A 17500-nucleotide genomic window follows, 5' to 3' on the forward strand; every position below is an offset into this window, starting at 1 on the left:
GGGGGGGGGGGGACTGTCAGGTGTTTGTATGTGTCGGAGAGAGAGAATAGATGGAAAGACAGAGGGGAGGAGAAGAAATGAGAAAAGGAAAGAGCTTCAGGATGTGGCTTTAGGTTCTGCTGCCGTCGTGGAAGTGGCTTGTCTGGATGCAAATTGAGGTTTGACCAAATTGTGGTCAAAGTGTGTGCGGACTGTCGACCTCAGTGTGTGTGTATGAGACGGACAGAGACACACATTTGGGAGCTCTGTTTTTTATTCGTTTAATGTTTTGCCTCATGAGTTTTCTTACTTGAGATGCGACGTGATAAAGTGTTAGAGATGCAGATTATTGGTGAGACAGACTTTATGTTCATGAATTCAACCTGAGCGCTACAGATGTAAAATAAACCAAATCTTATATGATACCTAGACGAGCAGCCATATAATAGAATATAAAGTTGTGAGCAGTTAGCGCCACTGATGCTGACAAAAAACGCGAATATAAACACTCGTTGAGCTACGACTTACAACAGTAAGCAGCTCATTATCTCTTGCAGCAGTTTGGCTGTGGTTCACGGTTTCAGATGATTCACTTGAAAATCAGCTTGTTTCTACTTTACTCTCAGTACATTATTGTTTCGTGTCTCTGTGTTTTTTCCAGGTTCGCTCTGGGAGACGCTCGCAGGCCTCTGCACGAGACGGCGGCTCTGGTGGAGGACATCGTACACACACAGCTCATTACTATGGTAACATACTCTTGTACACAGACGTAATGGTGATGATGAGCGGTCCGGGAATGTATAAATTCTTTTTACAATTCCTATTTTCAATTTCTATTAAAATATGAAATTAAGGAAATGCTTTAATACTTCTCCTCTGAAGTCTCTGGTCCTCCATAGTTCTGTTTGTGAATTACCGACACACTTTGAAAGATTTTTGTGATTATTTTTATGGCAAAATTAGAACTAGATATGTAAGATATATATTGTATTTACATGACACAGTAGATGGATAACTTCGTCTGCCTCGTCTCATCGCTTCAATGTCGCATCGACTGAAAAAAGAAAGTCAAGACCTTCAACAGGATTTTCTTGTTTCTTGTCATTGTGATAAAGTTGATTTCAAAATCTTGAGTCAGAAGCATGAAAGCAGTTAAACATCTGTGTGTCTCCGAGCGGCCACATTATCCCCTTATTCCTGAACCTTGGAATGACACACACATTAATGTAACTAACGCTCCGTGATGCTAATTCGTCTCATGTGATTGGTTCATTTATCAGCTGCATCAGGCCTGCGAGGGCGCCGCTCTTCGTGGTTCAAGGGTCATTTCTGCCGAGGACATCCTGTTCCTGATGAGGAGGGACAAGGTGCTCAAAAAAAATGTGTTGAAAAATGTATTAAATTGAGTATTTGAGTTGTAGCTTTAAAAATGAATGAAATCCCCCTCTCTCTTTCTGTCTCCCTCCATGTCCATTTCAGAGGAAGGTGGCGAGGTTATTGAAGTATCTCCAGTTTAGAGATTATAAATCGAAGCTACTCAAAACTCTAGAGGACGAAGAGACGCCACAAGAAACGGGTACAACCGCTCTCACACGTTCTGTACGACCCGTGATCACTGTTACCTGGAGAAACAGTTGGGTCGGTTTTATTCATCCTGTGCGTTTGCAGACAGGTGGGGTGCTCAAGGTGCTCCGGGTACCGCGGGCGGCGTCGCCGGCGGTAACCATCGAAGGCAGCGATTGGCTCACGACTTCCTGGCGTGGATGGATCAGACTGGAGAACTCCTGTCATTAGCCGAGCGACAAGAAGTAGATCCCGTCAAACAGGAGAGGTTGGAGGTCAGACGCTGATTTGACTGTAGAATTTATTTATTTATTTTTACAGAAAGTGTTGATTATTTACTGTGTGTGTCCTTTTGTCTTTGTATCTTCAGCGTTTAGAGCGTCAGACTCGAAATATGGACCAGGCTCAGTACTCCGAGTTCTGTGAGAGTCGACAGCTCAGCTTCGGTAAGATTTGAATCAAATTATTTAGTCTAATAAACCGTTTTAATGAAGCTGGTAAAACCAAAGACATTAAGTTTGTATGGTTCCTGAAGGACTGATGTGTGTCGTTCCAAACCCTGTAATTTCTATATACTTTATACTAAATGTCGAACCTCTTTCGAGCAGAATTTTATCATTGATTTAATCTGTTGATTATTAATTAATTGATTGTTTAGTTTATAAAATGTCAGAAAATCGTGGGAAATACCCGTCACAGTTTCCCAAATCAGTCTGAAACAGTCAGTTTCCAGTAATAAATAAATAGGAGCGAAGACTAATTGATTAATCCACTATTTGCTTCAGCACTAAACCCAGTGAACTTTATGTGGCGTAAAATGTCACATTAAAAGATGAAAGTACACAGAATAATATTGTACTTTATGGCTCTGCTGGACATTTATGATTCTTTATTTCACTTGAAACATCTAAGACCCTCTGAAGTCCCATGACCCAGTCCTTAGGGTAGCATTTTATAAATACTACCAAAACTACACGGAGCTATGAATGTGTAATGTGTGTAAAGCGCTTCGACTAGAAAAGTTATACATAAATGCAGAATGTTGTGTCTGTGTGTAAACGCGGTTCCAGCTAAGAAAGCCTCAAAGTTTCGGGACTGGCTGGACTGCAGCAGTTTGGAGCTGAAACCCAACAGCATCGCCATGGAGATCCTGTCATACCTGGCCTATGAGACTGTTGCCCAGGTAACGTGGCGTCTTACGTTATCGCGTCAATTCTCTCTCGTGTCAAACTCTTTGATGTCTCCTTTTCCTTCTCCAGATTGTGGATTTGTCTCTGTTGGTAAAGCAGGAAATGATGGCCAAGACCAATCCCATCAGTCATGTGATCTCTGCCAGTTACATCCACTACAACACACACACTGAGGTACACACACACACACACACACACACACACACCTGTACCATGTAATTTTCAATCACTTATACCAGGGTTCTGGAGCCTGTGGTTACGTCTCCAGTAACATCCGTCCTCCGTCTTTCTCTCTCCGTCAGGTAAAGAAAGATCCAGACTCACCTGAGGCCACGCCCCCCTCCACACCGGGCTCTTCCCACTCATCAAAGCCCCTCCCACAGGGTAACGGCAGTCTAGACGGCCGAGCGAGACAGAGGAAGCGCAAAAAGGTGTGTGCGCTCTGTGCAATACTTCTTGTTTTTAGACAATTATAATAGTGACCAGTTTTCCCTGTTCCCAGATGAAAACATGAGAGATTAAGATTACTTTGAAATGACTCCTGTAAAAAGCTCCGCCGTCGTTATAGCCCCAGATTATGACACGTTTTACATTCAGTCATTTACAATATTTTCATTCTAATGTGAGGACGATGGGACACCCAATGTTCTGCCCCTGCATGATGATCGAAACGCCTCCTTCACACAACCAGGAATATATTTCTGCTTGAGAGATAGTAAATCCCCACCATGTGTCGTTTGCATTAAACTTCTTTAAAAAAAGCGGACGACTTCTCCACTTGTGCACAGAGGCAAAGGCGGCGACGGCCCGTCTCGTGTGAATGAATACAGTGTCGTGTGTTTCAGAGCTGTCCGGCTGCAGTGGAACCTCCCAGCGGAGCCATCCAGCCCTGTCACATCAGAGAGGCTATTAGAAGATACAACTACAGACACACGGTACGTACACACAGCCTTTAACAGTACACTGATCAGGATAGCACCTATATAGCATATTATATCTTTTTCTTAACGTATAGTCTCTAAATACAACACTCAGATGCCATATGTTTGCTAAGTGTTACTGTAATTATTCCTCCTCTCCATGCTGACTGTGACGTGATCCTGAGGGAGTCACATAACAGTCCTCACTCTGTCCAAAGTTTAGCTGAATATGAACATGGTATCTTCCAAAGTATTTACAGACCTTGGACTGTGGATTTTGTCAGTACAGTATAGGGACAGTAAATGTTCCAATAACACACTGTAGACCTGAAGAAAAGAACCTAAACTCTTATGAAACGACGTATGTGACGGTGTGAATTCCTTCTCTCTTTCTCTCAGAGTGCGTACCGGAGGAGTGGGATGGCCTTCCTCGCCTGCTGAGCGTTATGACATTATCAAACACATTCTTTCACACATCTGTAAATGTATTTTTTTTTGTTGCTGCAATAAAGAGTTTATACATAGCTTTGCTAAAGGATACCAGATTGCACTTGTGTAACATTTACTCCACGGAAATACTTACTGCAAGGTCATTGTTGAAAAGAAACTTTATTGGTCACTAATACAGAAACACAAGGGACTACTGAGCATGCTCAAAACTCAGCGTGTGACATCATAGCAACATGAGCACATGGAGGCGGGGCTTATCTCTGGAAATGCCGCAATAATTGAATAATTGAAAAATGATAGAAGGGTTTAGTACGTCGACTCGGAAACCTTTGTGTTCCTCAGAGCTGCTGTTCGCTTGATATCCGTGTCTCCATGAGGAGGATTTGAGTGTGTGTAGCGTGTGTGTGTGTGTGTGATTAGCGTGTGTGTGATTAGCGTGTGTGTTGCTCAGTATTTCTGAGCGCTGTTGATCAGCGACTCCCTCTCCATCAGCAACTCTCCGTATCTCTGCTGGAGCTCTCGCTCTCTCTCCATCTGCCTCTCCACGTCCTCCCGCAGACCCTGAGCAGAGATGGCGATAATTAGATTGTGTATGAGATCAGACACGTGTTAATCTTCTGACGGTTTGAACGATATTTGATCTTCCACACATGTAACTCTACCAAGCTACAGATCAATAGCAGCAGAAAATAGATGACTGGATTAACCTGTTAAAAATGAAACTTTAAAAAGTACATGTGAAATGTAACTGGAGATTTTCCAGCCAGTTTATTAATAATTATAATTAAAAAAAAACCTGAGTACCAATAACAGGCTGGAGAAAACACTTAACACCTTTGTAAATTACATTTAAGACTTTAAGACCTGCAGATATCACATTTGAAAAGTTAGAACCAACAGGTGTAATGATTAATCATTAATTGACTTCAGCACTAGAATACTGTAAACTTTTCCTGGTCAATACATTAATGTGATCAGAGTGAAGGATGCTGGGAATGACACCAAGTGACGATTCGCTCGTTCAGTAACGTGTGAGTATCTTGAATGTGTTACCTCTTGTCTCCTGGGAATGGCCGTATCTTCCTGTTTCTTCAGCTGAGTGAAGGTCTGGAGCTCTGTGGCTGCCTGCTCCACCTGGTGGACAACACAAAGCATAACATCAGTGTTGTTGTTACAGTGCAACAGTCGCCACAATAATTCACAGCCTGCAGGGGAACTGGCTACAAACTAGTCAAACACTGATCATCCATCATCGGTTTTTCCACATTAAACTGCTGCATCTTTCAGCAAATTCTTCAGGAATAAGAAACTGAGACAAACTTCACCATCTTCTGACAGAAAAATATGGATATGAACTAAATTTAAACTGAGACTGAAGAATGAATAAGGAAGCGAGTCCCTGCAGTGTTCAGCACCTGTTCCCAGAGTTCATTGTGCTGCTTCAGGAGCCCCAGCGCTCTGGACTGAAACCCTCCCAGCAGGATTTTGAGCTTCTTCTCCAGCTTGGCCGCTCTCCTGGCCTCCGCTGTCATGTGACCACGGTTCACCTGCAGGGAGACACGTACACAGACCTCAGAGCTGTTCAGTGATTGATTTCAGGATGAGTTTGAACAGGTGTTTTCGCATCTCTGTGGGTTCTCACGTCTAGTTTTTTCTCCAGGCTTTCGATACGATCTTTCTTTGATGCCAGGTTAGCTCGGGTGTATCTGTTCTGACCAGGTAGATATAACACCTGCAGAAAGAGAGAGAGAGAGACTGATGAATAAACAGCTACGGACCAACGGTTGGTTTCATGTGAAGAGGAAAGTGGTTAAAGGCAGTCCATCTTTAAAGAGTTAAAGATTCTCCCTGGCGGAATCCAAGTGTCCACCTTCAGGACGTGCAGACTGTCGTGTGTACAGTGACATCATCCCGTCAAGTCTGCGAGGGACCACTGACCCTCTAGGGAAAAGTATTTTTCTGAATGGTTCTTAATGGCACTGATATTGGCAACATGTGCAGGTCAGCTGCTTCTCACAGCAGATCTGGAATGTGCAGTAAAATTATCCTTTTACGTGAGCTGCCAAACACAATATAATGTCAACCTACAGATTATTACAAAGCCAGCTCATTCAGCATGTTCATTTTCTGTAAGTGCAAAAAGAAACTTTACGACATCAATAAATGAAAAACAAAAAACAAATGTCTTCAAACTGCGGATTTGAACAGACCTGAGCAGTCACACACTTCCCTGGAACGAGCCCATAAAATCTGACCGTTTGGATTCAGCCTTTGACATTTTACTGAGGGACAGAGGGATGCTTACCTGTCCGTAGCATTCCTCCCACACCTGGCTGTAGGCCTCCATGCTGAGGTCACCGTGGCCCATTCCTGTCTTCACCACCTCCATTTCCGCTGCCAGCATTGCTTTAGCCTGTTTATTAACGAGCCGCAGAGGTACACGACTGGTTATACTGATATCAAAAAACCTTCCACTGTCACAGTGCCACACATGCAAAACATCAGTCGATTCGTATGTGCGTTACCTGCTCCATCTCCTCTGTGCTGATCGGCTTGTAGGGGTGTGTTTCCAGGTAAGATATGTGCGACGCGTTGTTAGATGTGGAGGTGGGGCCTCTGCTTTTGCCGCGCTGCAGCTGGTTGGCGGCGTTGGCCGACGGGTGGTGCAGGCAGTCGTGGTGCAGCATGGTGATCATCTCCTGTTTGATCAGCTCCTCGGCCAGCTGGAGGTCAGGGAGCGGCTCTATGGAGGCGGGACGGAGGACGGACTCGTTTACCTGCAGAGACGGATGTCGACAAACTGATTTGCTGAAACAAATGAAAGCTCTAATGTGCAATAACATGAATATATACATCATCCACCTGGAGGAAAAGAGTCACGTTGTTCCAACACAAAAACAATTATACAACAAAAGTTAATTAGACCAAGTGGATGTGCTCCACTGGGAAATATAAACTTCACAATGTCACAAAATGTGTTACCTCAGTAGGTCTGGGGAGACTCCTCTGAACAGCAGTGTGTCGCAGCTTCAGCTCCTTCTCTCTTTCTGCCTCCCGTACAGCCTGACACAAGACAAGACAACAAAACAAGAGCGAAACAAGAGCGTAAATTTGTCTTCAAAACTCTGAAGTGATACGACGTGTTCTGTGTATATATATCTGCGTATCTGTGTACACACCTGCTTGCGCGCCTCTATGTCGGCCGAGTCCTCCACGAACCCGGTGTCCGTTTCTGTTTCCTCGAGTTCTTTCTCTGCGTTTTCTGGGAGAACAATCTCAAAATCGTTCTTAGGAACAGGAAGTGACATCAGTCCCTGCCTCAGCTGCTGCAGGCTTTCCCTTTGCTGTGCGTGGAGAAGAAAAGACAACAGTAAGTTTGCAGTTAATTCACAGACCTGTTCATTACTTACCTTATTAATTACTCTTAATTTTGCACATTTCAAAGTGAATAAACTATAATTACAAACCACAAAACCCGTATTAGACAGTGCCTTCTTTTGTAATATTTAATTTTTTGTTTAAATATATGATTTCATGGTTTTGGCTGGTTACATTTACTTCTGACTATCTGGCATCAGAAAACTTATATTGATGTTTTGTATTGACAGTCTCACATGTGTATGATGAGTGTGTGTTTACCATGTGTTTGGCGTACGCAGGGTCAGTCAGTTGCTCCTCACTGTTAATATTCAGTTTGTCTCTCAGGGGTGTACGGCCAGGGGTCAAACCTGGGGTCGCGGCCCCACGCGGTGTCATCACTCCTCCGGCTTGAGGGGTCATGCTCTCTGACCCCTGACCTGGTCCGGGAGTTCTGTTGACAGACGACGTGACCATGAATGTTAGCATTTTCAGTACGGCCGGGTTTGTCATTTAAACGCATGGTGTTATATGAGAGCAGGTGAAAGTGTCGTTGACCTGAATGGTGTGCTGAGAACAGTGTTGGGTGTCTGTATCTGCTGGCGCTGAGGCGTCACTCCACTGAAGTCGCTCTCGTGCAGCGGAGTGTTGAGGCCTCCCTTCAGGGGAGTGTCGATGTTGGTCAGAGCCATCAGGTTCTGGGCTTCCTGAAAATACAGACACACACGAATTGTGAACATGTGACAGAGAAAGGCGAATACCATCCAGAGATCTGGATGACGACGGTGCATGATGAACAGAAAGTGCTCAGAGTATTAACCACAGGTGATCAGTTTTAAGGTGATTGGTGACTAGAATTAATTCTGTTCTACTGATCACATATTTTTAATGAAGATCTGCTGATCGGGGCATCCCTTATTCAGAGTGTGTGTGTGTTTATGGTGTCCAGGTGTTGTTACCTGTAGTATCCTGTCCTGGGCAGCAGGGGTGCGGGGGGTACGTAGTCCTGTTGTCATGGTGTTGGTGACGCTGTACTCTGACAGGAGGGTGGACGAGGCCGAGTTGCCGCTTTCGCTCTCCTCAGCGGCTTGACGGGCGACCTCACTGGCGACACCCAACTTGACGACTTCCTCCAACTCAGCGTCACTGATCTGTGAAAAAACAGAAATAAAAATACAGCATCTGGTAAGAGAGAATACTGAGCGCATTAAAACAGGACAGGTTTGAACCATCTACATCGGTCTGAGAGATTTATCAAACATTAAAATTAAAGTATACACAGTTACCTGTGGCGCAGGCAAAACCAGTTTGGAGCGTTTCTTGGTGAACTCGGCCACTCCGCTGGTTTGGAGGATGGCAGACGGCAGATCGCTCTCTTTCTTCTTCTTTATCTTCTGTTTATCTTTCTTTCTGTCCCTCTCCTCACGCTCACTACACACGAACAACACGGTTTATGAAAGAGGAACATACATTTATACAGCGTACACTGTGCGTCAATCATGTTATATAAGTGTTTGTGTTTCATGTTTAATATTATATTTGTGTATATGAAGTTGCAGAGTAGAGGCTGTTGTATCTGTGTATTTACTGTTCTTTTGTATGAAGCCTTTTGTGTGTGTTCCCATGTCAAACAAACTGTGTGTGTGTGTGTGTGTGTGTGTGTGTGTGTGTGTGTGTGTGTGTGTGTGTGTGTGTGTGTGTATAAGACGCAGTGAGTAATGTTACTGACTTGCGCAGCTCTCCGTCCAGGTGCTGCTGTCTGAGTCGTTTGAAGTTTGGCTCCAGAGCGTTGTACTGCTCCATGCTGGTGTCATAGAAACCCTTACAATTAAAAGGCAACAATTAATACTGTAGCTGAAAACAGTCACGTCGATGCTGATATTGTGGATTCTGTTCAATTAAACAACAAACACAATGAGTAATATTCGATAATATTGAACCATTTCCCAGCTCTAGTTACCTGTGCAGGTTTCTTCTCAAAGGGGATTTCAGCGTTGTAATCCACTCCTCTCTTCTTCTTCCTCTTCTTCTGAACATCGATTCCTGCTGCTCTCAGCTCCCTGCGCTTCTGCAGAGCAGCCAACCGTCTGCAGCGGGATGTGAATTACAGACAGTCAATTATAACTACTTTTACAGAATGTTAGCGGCTGTATAAGCAAGAAAAAAACCTCAGAAAGTATCTTAGAACAAACAAACAAAAAGAAATCCTGTCAAAGTGTGTGTTTGTGTGCGTATGAACTCAGTCTAACCTGGCTTCTTCCAGCTGTTTCTCTCTGGCCTTCCTCTTGGCTTTCTTGCCCTGGGTGTTGGCCAGTCGAGCCCGGGCCTCTGACAGCATCTCCAACTCATCTACAGAGAGTGTGATGGACAGAAGTGGAGAAAAGGCGATAAGTGAATAAATGTAAATATAAGTACTAACAAGTAAATATTCTAAGGATCGGGGAGAAAATTCTGTCACTTGAATCAGAACATTCAAATAAAAGTTTCTGGACAACCTCATCATTACATCATTGTCAGTATTGGGTATGTTACTGCACCTTCGTCCATATCCACAGGGTCGGGTCTGGCAGGTTTAGTTTCAGGATTAGGGTCGATCTCTCCTGGTTTTAACTTCCTGGGGTCGTCACCCACTTCCTCCTCATTGTCTCTTTGTGCTGCCTTGTCTCTGAGCACACACACACAAACATATATTAATTGTGAATCAATAACAATTCCAAACAGTTTTAACAGAACACTATAAAGTGCTGCTGTATAAATGTGCGTCAGGTCATATAGTGCCATACAGCAGGTATTCGTAGTGCTCCAGACACTGGGCAGCAGTGCGTCCTATGATAGGAGCGATGGTCCTCCACTGAGTGGGCATCAGCTTGGCCAAGTGAAGCAGCTTCTCCTCCTCTTCTCTGGACCATTCTGTCTTCTTGATGCTGGGGTCCAACCACTCGTACCTGCGGGCAGACACAAATCCAAAGTATATCCCCCCCTTATTAACCAGATAATCTGATTGATCTCTTTCGCACAGCAGCAGAACTATATACGGAGAGAAGATGAACAACATCAGGAACAATCACAGACATCAGAATTAAAATTGCTGTTCACAAGTGTAGGACTGTTACTAAAGACGACTTCTACTACCATGAAAACTGAATACAAGTAGGGTTTAGAAAACGTCTGTGGTACAATTACTGTGACTGCCATCTCATGTTTCTGTATCAGACTCACCATCTGGCTTTACACTGTTTGGCAGACTTGCGGTGCAGCAGGGAGGCGATACGAGACCACTGGTTTTTCCCATATTTCATCACCGCTGCCTTGAGGATCTCATCCTGGATAAATGGACAGATTAGAAAAGAGAGAGACAAAAAAAATCCATGAGTATAATCTTTACAAGCAAAGATTTGTTTCCAAGTCCAGACTTACCCCCACTCTACATGTCACTTTTATTATTTCTGCAGGACCCAGAAATCCACCAGAGCTCAAATTATTAGTTCGACGATTAGTTGAGTGACAGAAAATGAATTGATGTTTATAGGAAAAAGTGCCAAAAATGTACTGTTGCAAGCTTCTAAAATGTTAATATTTGCTAGTTTTCCAGTTTTCTATGATAGCAAACTCAACATTTATATATTGTTGACAGCAGGCCAGCCAATAAAAGCAGTTAGAATATGTTAACTGGGGCTTCAGGGAATAATGATGGAAATTTTTCACTATTTTCTGACATTTTATCCACTTTTGACAATGAAAATAAGTATTGGTTGTAGCCTTACAGTTCTCATATGATGAAACAATACAAACTCGCCTTACTTTTTCTGTGTTAACAACACCTCAACTTTCCTTGCTCAATGCCCACAACAGATATTCTTTTTGACATATTGCACAAACTTTTTCTCAGAATGTATGCCTGTGTGTGAGTGTGTGTTTTTGTGGATGTGATGGCATCAGGATGTGGAGACAGTAAACTAAGAATTGCATTGCACTGACAACTTGTTTATTTCTACATATGACATCAAAGGCTTCGATTTTGAAATTACAACAAATGATCTAAATCAATATAAATATAAAACGGCTGCCATATTAAAATTAGATTCAGAGACAGAGTCCATTTAAGGATGCGACAGTTGAAATTGAATTTCAGAGGCTCCGATTTCCGATACATTTGCAGTCAATCAAATTCTATTGACCCAGTGCAGTAACCCTGTGGTATCTGGGGGCCCTGGGCATTTACCCGCTTCGCCAGGTTGGCAATCAAGCTTCGGCTCAAACATTGTAAACACAGCTGATTAACTACAGATACTTCTGGATCAGCCCCGTGTCTGTATCCGGTACGGTGTACACAACTTCACAGAAACAGTAAGCAAACTGTTTTGACACAGTTTGCAGCACAGCCAATGAACCAAACTTGCTAAGCGAGCTAAGTTAGCAGCTAGCTTGATGCTAACTACGACCCATAGGTTTACTATAGCTGGTTAGCATCGAACTAACGCAGCTAGCCATGTAAACACGTACCTCAGTGTTGCGCCAGACGCCTCCTTTTATCATAATACGCGGCATTTTGGCGGCTGGTTGCGCTCTCTTCCTGCAGTAGAAATGTTATAACTGATTCTCAACCTCCTGTGAAGACAAGTGGCGTTAAATAGTTTCCCCAATACAAACAAAAACTAAGAGACAACGACAGCCAGACACTGCGACGGAGTAACGAACGTGCACTACGCCGGAAACTTGTGTCGCAGAATACGACGGAGCTGCCGAAATGTATTGTGGGTATTATGTTACAGGTGTTACAACGAAATATGCGCCCAGTGCGATTAGTGTTTTTCATTACTAAGTTTAGCCCATCCCTGTCTCCAACCAGTCGTTTTTAAACTTGACACAACCATTTAGCTCCGACGTCTAACCATAACCTGATGTAAGTCGTAACCACAACCGCAGGAGGAGGCGGTACTAGAGACATTATCTGAAGGGTAAACAAACTTCTGCGTAACACCAGCACATATTAAAATCCTAATAAGTGCTTTGTTTTCCAGTTTAAAAAAAAAAAAATACAAATACAGAAAGCTACAACTGTAAATTTACCAAACAAGATACATATTCCAACATTCTCTGTCGCTTGGTATTCACCCAATTTTGAAGTGACTAGATCAATAAAATCAAATAAATTCAATTCACAAATGAAGATAAAAATCAAAACAAATAATGCAACATTAGTAAGTAATAGTGTAGTAATGTAATATGCTAGGGATTGTAAGACAAGCCTTTACAACCAGGTGCCATATCACTTAATTTATTATAAAGTTATTTAATTGCCACTTGCCACTGATAGTCTGATGCGTATGTTAGTATACTGGGAATAATATACAGAATACATATCATTTATATATATATATATATATATATATATATATATATATATATATATATATATATATATAGCCTAAGGTCATTATTCGTGCTGTTTGTTTAATTACAGAATTATGTAATATTCACTCATCAGGACCTATTGTTCAACCTCATTGTTAATGAAAGTGCACCCTCTTGTGGTTGTGGAATATACTTGCACTTGCTAATAAATCTGCTATATGACTTGAAGAGCTAACACATCAGGACGTTAGCTCTTCACGTGCTGTCACGAGCTCAGGAGCACAACATACCTGAGCAATCACAGTTTTTATTTAACCACGATTTTACACTGTAGTTGTTGCTGTGCTCTGCTCTGCAGCAAGGTTAAAAGTTCACCACCAGGCCCTAGAGTAGAGGACTCCCTCAGCCCCCACTTACATTACCCAAAGACCATCAGACAGCATATTAAATGTGCATGATTAATTCATTTAAAGGGATAAAACAACTGAGCGGGATCCTCTGAGAAAAAAGACTATAGCTTTAAATGTTGTTTACACTCGTTAGCCTTTCATTGCAAAAAAAAAAGATTAATCAAGAGAGTTTAATCAATTTATTTAAGTTGTATTTAAGTAGCTTGTACCCTCAGCTTTTAAAGTGAATAAAATTAAAGTATGAAATTAAGACACTCTAAATTTATATTGATGTGTAGGGCTACATTAGGGGATATTTAAATATATATTTTAAACAGACGTCTGAGCCTTCTTTAAATTAGCAAATGATGAAATATACATTATACACTGAAAGGCAGTACTGCTAAATTAGATTGATTTTTTTTCTAAACACTGATTTTATGCACATTTACTGCTGCAAGCATGACAATATGGCCTCCTATTATCTGATTTCATCCTTTTAACGTGAGTATATCCACGTTCTGCGCCCAAAAACACCAGTGATCAGTCAGATATCTGGAGCGATGGTGTTTTTATTTCAACTCGGTATCTGAGGTACATATTTACTGATTCCACACAAATGATACCAGGCTACATGTATGTTCTTCACACATTAGCACGACACGGAGAACACTTACATCAACATGACAACAGACATGCACAAACAAGGCAGTGACGGGGAAGTTAGCGCTGGTGGCAAACTGCACCGACCAGCCGCTGGCCCCGAACACAAAGAACCAACCAGTCACGATGGGTGATTTCACTGACTTGACGGGGCGTGGGGGTGGGGAGAGGACGACGGGAGACAGAGGAAGAGGAGAAGGAGGAAGAACAGATGAAGAGAAGAAGTAAAGGGGGAAAAAAAGAGGAGAGCAGAGGGGCTAATACCTAAGATATTAAGACAAATCGTAACACTGAGCACCATAATAAACAATAAATAATATTTTCAGTATTGACAATAAATACCAAGAATCTCATAAATAACATTATTATCCCTTTACAATAACATATATCCTTAAATCTCATATAAGTTGCACACTCTCCCATCAAATTGTATAATTCACCTTACTGCAGTGCGCGCACACACGCACACGCACACACACATACACACACACACACACACACACACACACACACACACACACACACACACACACACTCTTTGTTCCTTCCCACTCTTCAGTACGTTTCTGTCCAGTGTTACGAGAGCAATACTGTAGGACGGGGGACACGGGGGTCATCTAAAGGTGGTTTGAAGGTGATGCTTAGCTTGTTGGGGGTCACATGCAGACTGATATCTACAACTGTAAACTGCCTCTGTCCCACCCTCCCTCCCTTAAACCCCCCCCTTTTATTTTTCTGCCTCTTTGTCTTAAACTCTCCTTTCCCACTAAAACACGTTTCCCTCCCCATCATTCTCCTTTCCTTCGATTTAATTAAACCCCCCCTGTACCCTGATCTTTCATCTCTCTTTACCACCCTCTTTTCCCACTATCCCCCTGTCTCCCTCCCTTTTCTCCCCTCTATCCAAATGTGTCTATTTCAGGTCCCCAGCGTCTCCCTGGATGGTCTTTTTGATGCGGAGCAGCATCGTGGTCAACCACTGGTCCAGACGGGACACTGAGTCGAACTCCTTCACCGCCTCCGTGAACGCCTCGCTGTTCTGCTCCTCGTGGGCTTCTAGGAGTTTCTGTTGCAAACAAAGCGTAAAGACGACTTTACTACCAAGAGAAGAAGAGTGAATATGTGAGACAAAATTCTTAGAAGAGGCAAATGACCTAGAAAATATTTATTCTAAGCTGCTTCTATAACCTTATTCAGAACCCATTAAGGACCCATTTAATTTCATTTACTATGAATACTTTTTCACTTGTAAATCACTTTGTAACCTCTAGTTTTATATACACAAACATTTCTAAAACTGCAGCAATAAATATTTCACACAATATTCATGCACACTCTGAAGTTATGCAAAAAAAAAGAAAGAAAGATGGAATCATCTTTTTGTGACATGATAAAATGCTTTGTAAATATTTTTGCAAATCTAAATCCTGTCTGAATTCACTGAGGTGCAAATCTGAATGTGTTTATCTTTACAAAATATTAGGGAAAAAATGAAGTCCACAGCCACGCTAACAGCTCTGTGAGGCTGTAGCAGTGCTGTGAGCTAAAAGCTAAATCCCTGGAGCCTGGTTAAAAATACATTTACCTTTAACAGTTTGAGCTCTCTTGAGTCTGAGAAGGCTGGAAACATCTCCTCATACTTCTCAATGGCCAACTGAAACACACGAGCGTACAAGTGTTAGTATTCAGTCACAGCTAAACTCCACACACTCGCTGATGTATACGGATGTATGTGTGTGCGTCAGTATGCATGTATGTTACCTTGGCGTTCAGTTCGTCCACTATGAAGTGACACAGTGAGGCCTTGAAGAAATACTCTTTAGCATTGTACTTCAACAAAGGGTTGTCCATGGTGTTCATAGCAACCTGAAACACACACACACACTGGATTACACCTGTAAACCTCATGTGATCACTATGAGTGGTTTAAACGTGATATGTGATGAATTACACGTGAGGTTTATTACAGTATTGTGCGTGTACATGTTTTAGCTGTTTGTTTCACATGTGCCTTTAGCTGTTATATATATATATATATAAATATAAACTTCACACACTGGAACCAAATGCATCCACATCACAAACTACAATCTCCAAAATGACCAGACAGTTGCATCAACATCAGCAGCTGCGACAATAACTGAATATTATATTGACAAAAGAAACGTTTACTGAGGGGAGGGGGGGGGCACTGTGCTGGTCGCATGTGCTCAGCTGTTACCTGTTCATAGATCTCGATAGCTTTCTGGTACTGCTCCAGCTGAGCGCTGTAGTGTCCGACCTTCAGGAGACATTTGTTGGCCGAGCTGAAACACACACAAACAAAGAAAGGCTGATGTTTGCAGAGCTACTGTTTCCATCTCTGTCTTCACCGCCGCCGTGAAAAATTCACACACTTGAGAAGCTGAAACCATCAAGTATTTGACATTTTTCGAATCAAAACAGTTTCTGATTAATGTCGATAAACTGATTAATTTATCTACTAATTGTTCCAGCTCTATTTATGAATGTGTGTGTTTTACATTGTGTTAGTTTAGCCTCAGTTAAATATTCAGTTTATTTACCTGTTAGATTCTTCTCCCTTGTAGTAATCTGCTGCCTGCTCGTAGTGGGCAATGGCCTGAAAACACACACACACACACACACACACACACACACACACACACACACACACACACACAGAAGAGTGTAATGAAGTATATGCCAACTATAAACGTTTCAAAAATCAAATTTTAAGTGCAAAAAAAAATAAAATGACATAAATCTCTCACTTTACCTTCTCAATATCGACCAGCTCAGCTTCATAAATCTCTGCTATAGTGATGTGATGTTTGGCTGCGATGGTGAAACGACCCTGGGATCGACACACAAACACACACACACACACACACAAACACACACACACACACAGGGTTTTACTCAAAGATAAGAGTGACAGTCAGAGGCCGTCAGGTCGGTGGCCGAGGCGGAGCTTACCATGTCAGTGTAGATGTCAATGGCCTGATTTAGACAGTTGATGGCCTCTGGAAACAGACAGATAAGAAGGTAAAGGAGGGATGTTACAATTACAAGGAAACTGAAGATAAAAAAGCCTCCGAGTCAAATTAAAAATCTTCACTTCCACTTTTCGTCCCCCTGTGAGTACTAACCCGCTAACCCACAGTGTTTTATTAAGCTCCCCACAGCGAAGCAGGAGGGCTGTTGCAACATAACCTAGATATCAATTTTCCTAGAGCAACCGAACGACCCATTTTAATCTTCCAACAAAGCCACCTCTGGGTCCTGGCTCTGTCGAGGCTTCCCCCCTTTCACCACGTGACTCACGCCAGAGTCTCGTATCGTGAAGGACGACACGGACGTAGCATTTGTGGTTTCACTGACTGTATGTTTATTGGCTGCATTGATTTGTTGACGTCTCAGAGGCTCAAAATAAAAACAGATCAAAAAATCAATAACCTGATGGATAAACCTCCCACAGATGAGGAGGGATGACGAAGCAGCAATCACCACGGCGACAGGCAGGCACTTAAGTTGATTAGCAAAACAATACTTTCCATATATCAGTGGGTCGATGAGACAATATCGACTAAATTTACCAAATGTCAGAGATTTTCTTCCACCGTTTATTCTGTGT

The 17500-nt window shown here is 42.5% G+C and overlaps 3 protein-coding genes across 3 annotated transcripts in view; 1 reads left to right on the plus strand and 2 right to left on the minus strand.

The window, feature by feature from the left end:
* The window catches only part of supt3h (SPT3 homolog, SAGA and STAGA complex component), a 6662-nt gene extending 2486 nt beyond the window's left edge, over nucleotides 1-4176 (plus strand). Inside the window, exons 3-12 of the mRNA XM_023393500.2 lie at nucleotides 641-725; nucleotides 1260-1346; nucleotides 1459-1555; nucleotides 1648-1817; nucleotides 1913-1988; nucleotides 2613-2725; nucleotides 2802-2906; nucleotides 3035-3163; nucleotides 3578-3667; nucleotides 4052-4176. Of these exons, the coding sequence (XP_023249268.1) occupies nucleotides 641-725; nucleotides 1260-1346; nucleotides 1459-1555; nucleotides 1648-1817; nucleotides 1913-1988; nucleotides 2613-2725; nucleotides 2802-2906; nucleotides 3035-3163; nucleotides 3578-3667; nucleotides 4052-4093 (994 nt within the window). The 3' untranslated portion in view covers nucleotides 4094-4176. The remainder of the gene's footprint in view (nucleotides 1-640; nucleotides 726-1259; nucleotides 1347-1458; nucleotides 1556-1647; nucleotides 1818-1912; nucleotides 1989-2612; nucleotides 2726-2801; nucleotides 2907-3034; nucleotides 3164-3577; nucleotides 3668-4051) is intronic.
* A 66-nt stretch (nucleotides 4177-4242) lies between these two features.
* cdc5l (CDC5 cell division cycle 5-like (S. pombe)) lies at nucleotides 4243-12177 on the minus strand. The gene is made up of 19 exons (XM_023393513.2): nucleotides 11963-12177; nucleotides 10679-10782; nucleotides 10243-10404; nucleotides 9997-10124; nucleotides 9709-9808; nucleotides 9420-9546; nucleotides 9189-9280; nucleotides 8746-8890; nucleotides 8419-8610; nucleotides 8018-8166; nucleotides 7742-7913; nucleotides 7282-7446; nucleotides 7085-7165; nucleotides 6628-6879; nucleotides 6408-6515; nucleotides 5745-5834; nucleotides 5518-5649; nucleotides 5156-5236; nucleotides 4243-4663 (listed from the first exon to the last, which is right to left on the minus strand). Exons 1-19 carry the CDS (start codon nucleotides 12005-12007, stop codon nucleotides 4550-4552), a joined length of 2439 nt encoding a protein of 812 aa, XP_023249281.1. The 5' UTR covers nucleotides 12008-12177; the 3' UTR covers nucleotides 4243-4549.
* Nucleotides 12178-13757: 1580 nt separating this feature from the next.
* The window catches only part of napba (N-ethylmaleimide-sensitive factor attachment protein, beta a), a 7924-nt gene continuing 4181 nt past the window's right edge, over nucleotides 13758-17500 (minus strand). Inside the window, exons 4-10 of the mRNA XM_023393491.2 lie at nucleotides 16843-16889; nucleotides 16643-16720; nucleotides 16431-16486; nucleotides 16088-16172; nucleotides 15628-15732; nucleotides 15452-15520; nucleotides 13758-14932 (exon numbers count right to left, since the gene is read on the minus strand). Coding sequence (XP_023249259.1) covers nucleotides 14780-14932; nucleotides 15452-15520; nucleotides 15628-15732; nucleotides 16088-16172; nucleotides 16431-16486; nucleotides 16643-16720; nucleotides 16843-16889 — 593 coding nt within the window. The 3' untranslated portion in view covers nucleotides 13758-14779. The remainder of the gene's footprint in view (nucleotides 14933-15451; nucleotides 15521-15627; nucleotides 15733-16087; nucleotides 16173-16430; nucleotides 16487-16642; nucleotides 16721-16842; nucleotides 16890-17500) is intronic.

This window comes from Seriola lalandi, unplaced genomic scaffold, assembly GCF_002814215.2.
Source record: "Seriola lalandi dorsalis isolate HSWRI2012SDOR001 ecotype SW California unplaced genomic scaffold, Sedor1 jcf7180002054937, whole genome shotgun sequence".
In the NCBI taxonomy this organism is placed as follows: Eukaryota; Metazoa; Chordata; class Actinopteri; order Carangiformes; family Carangidae; genus Seriola; species Seriola lalandi.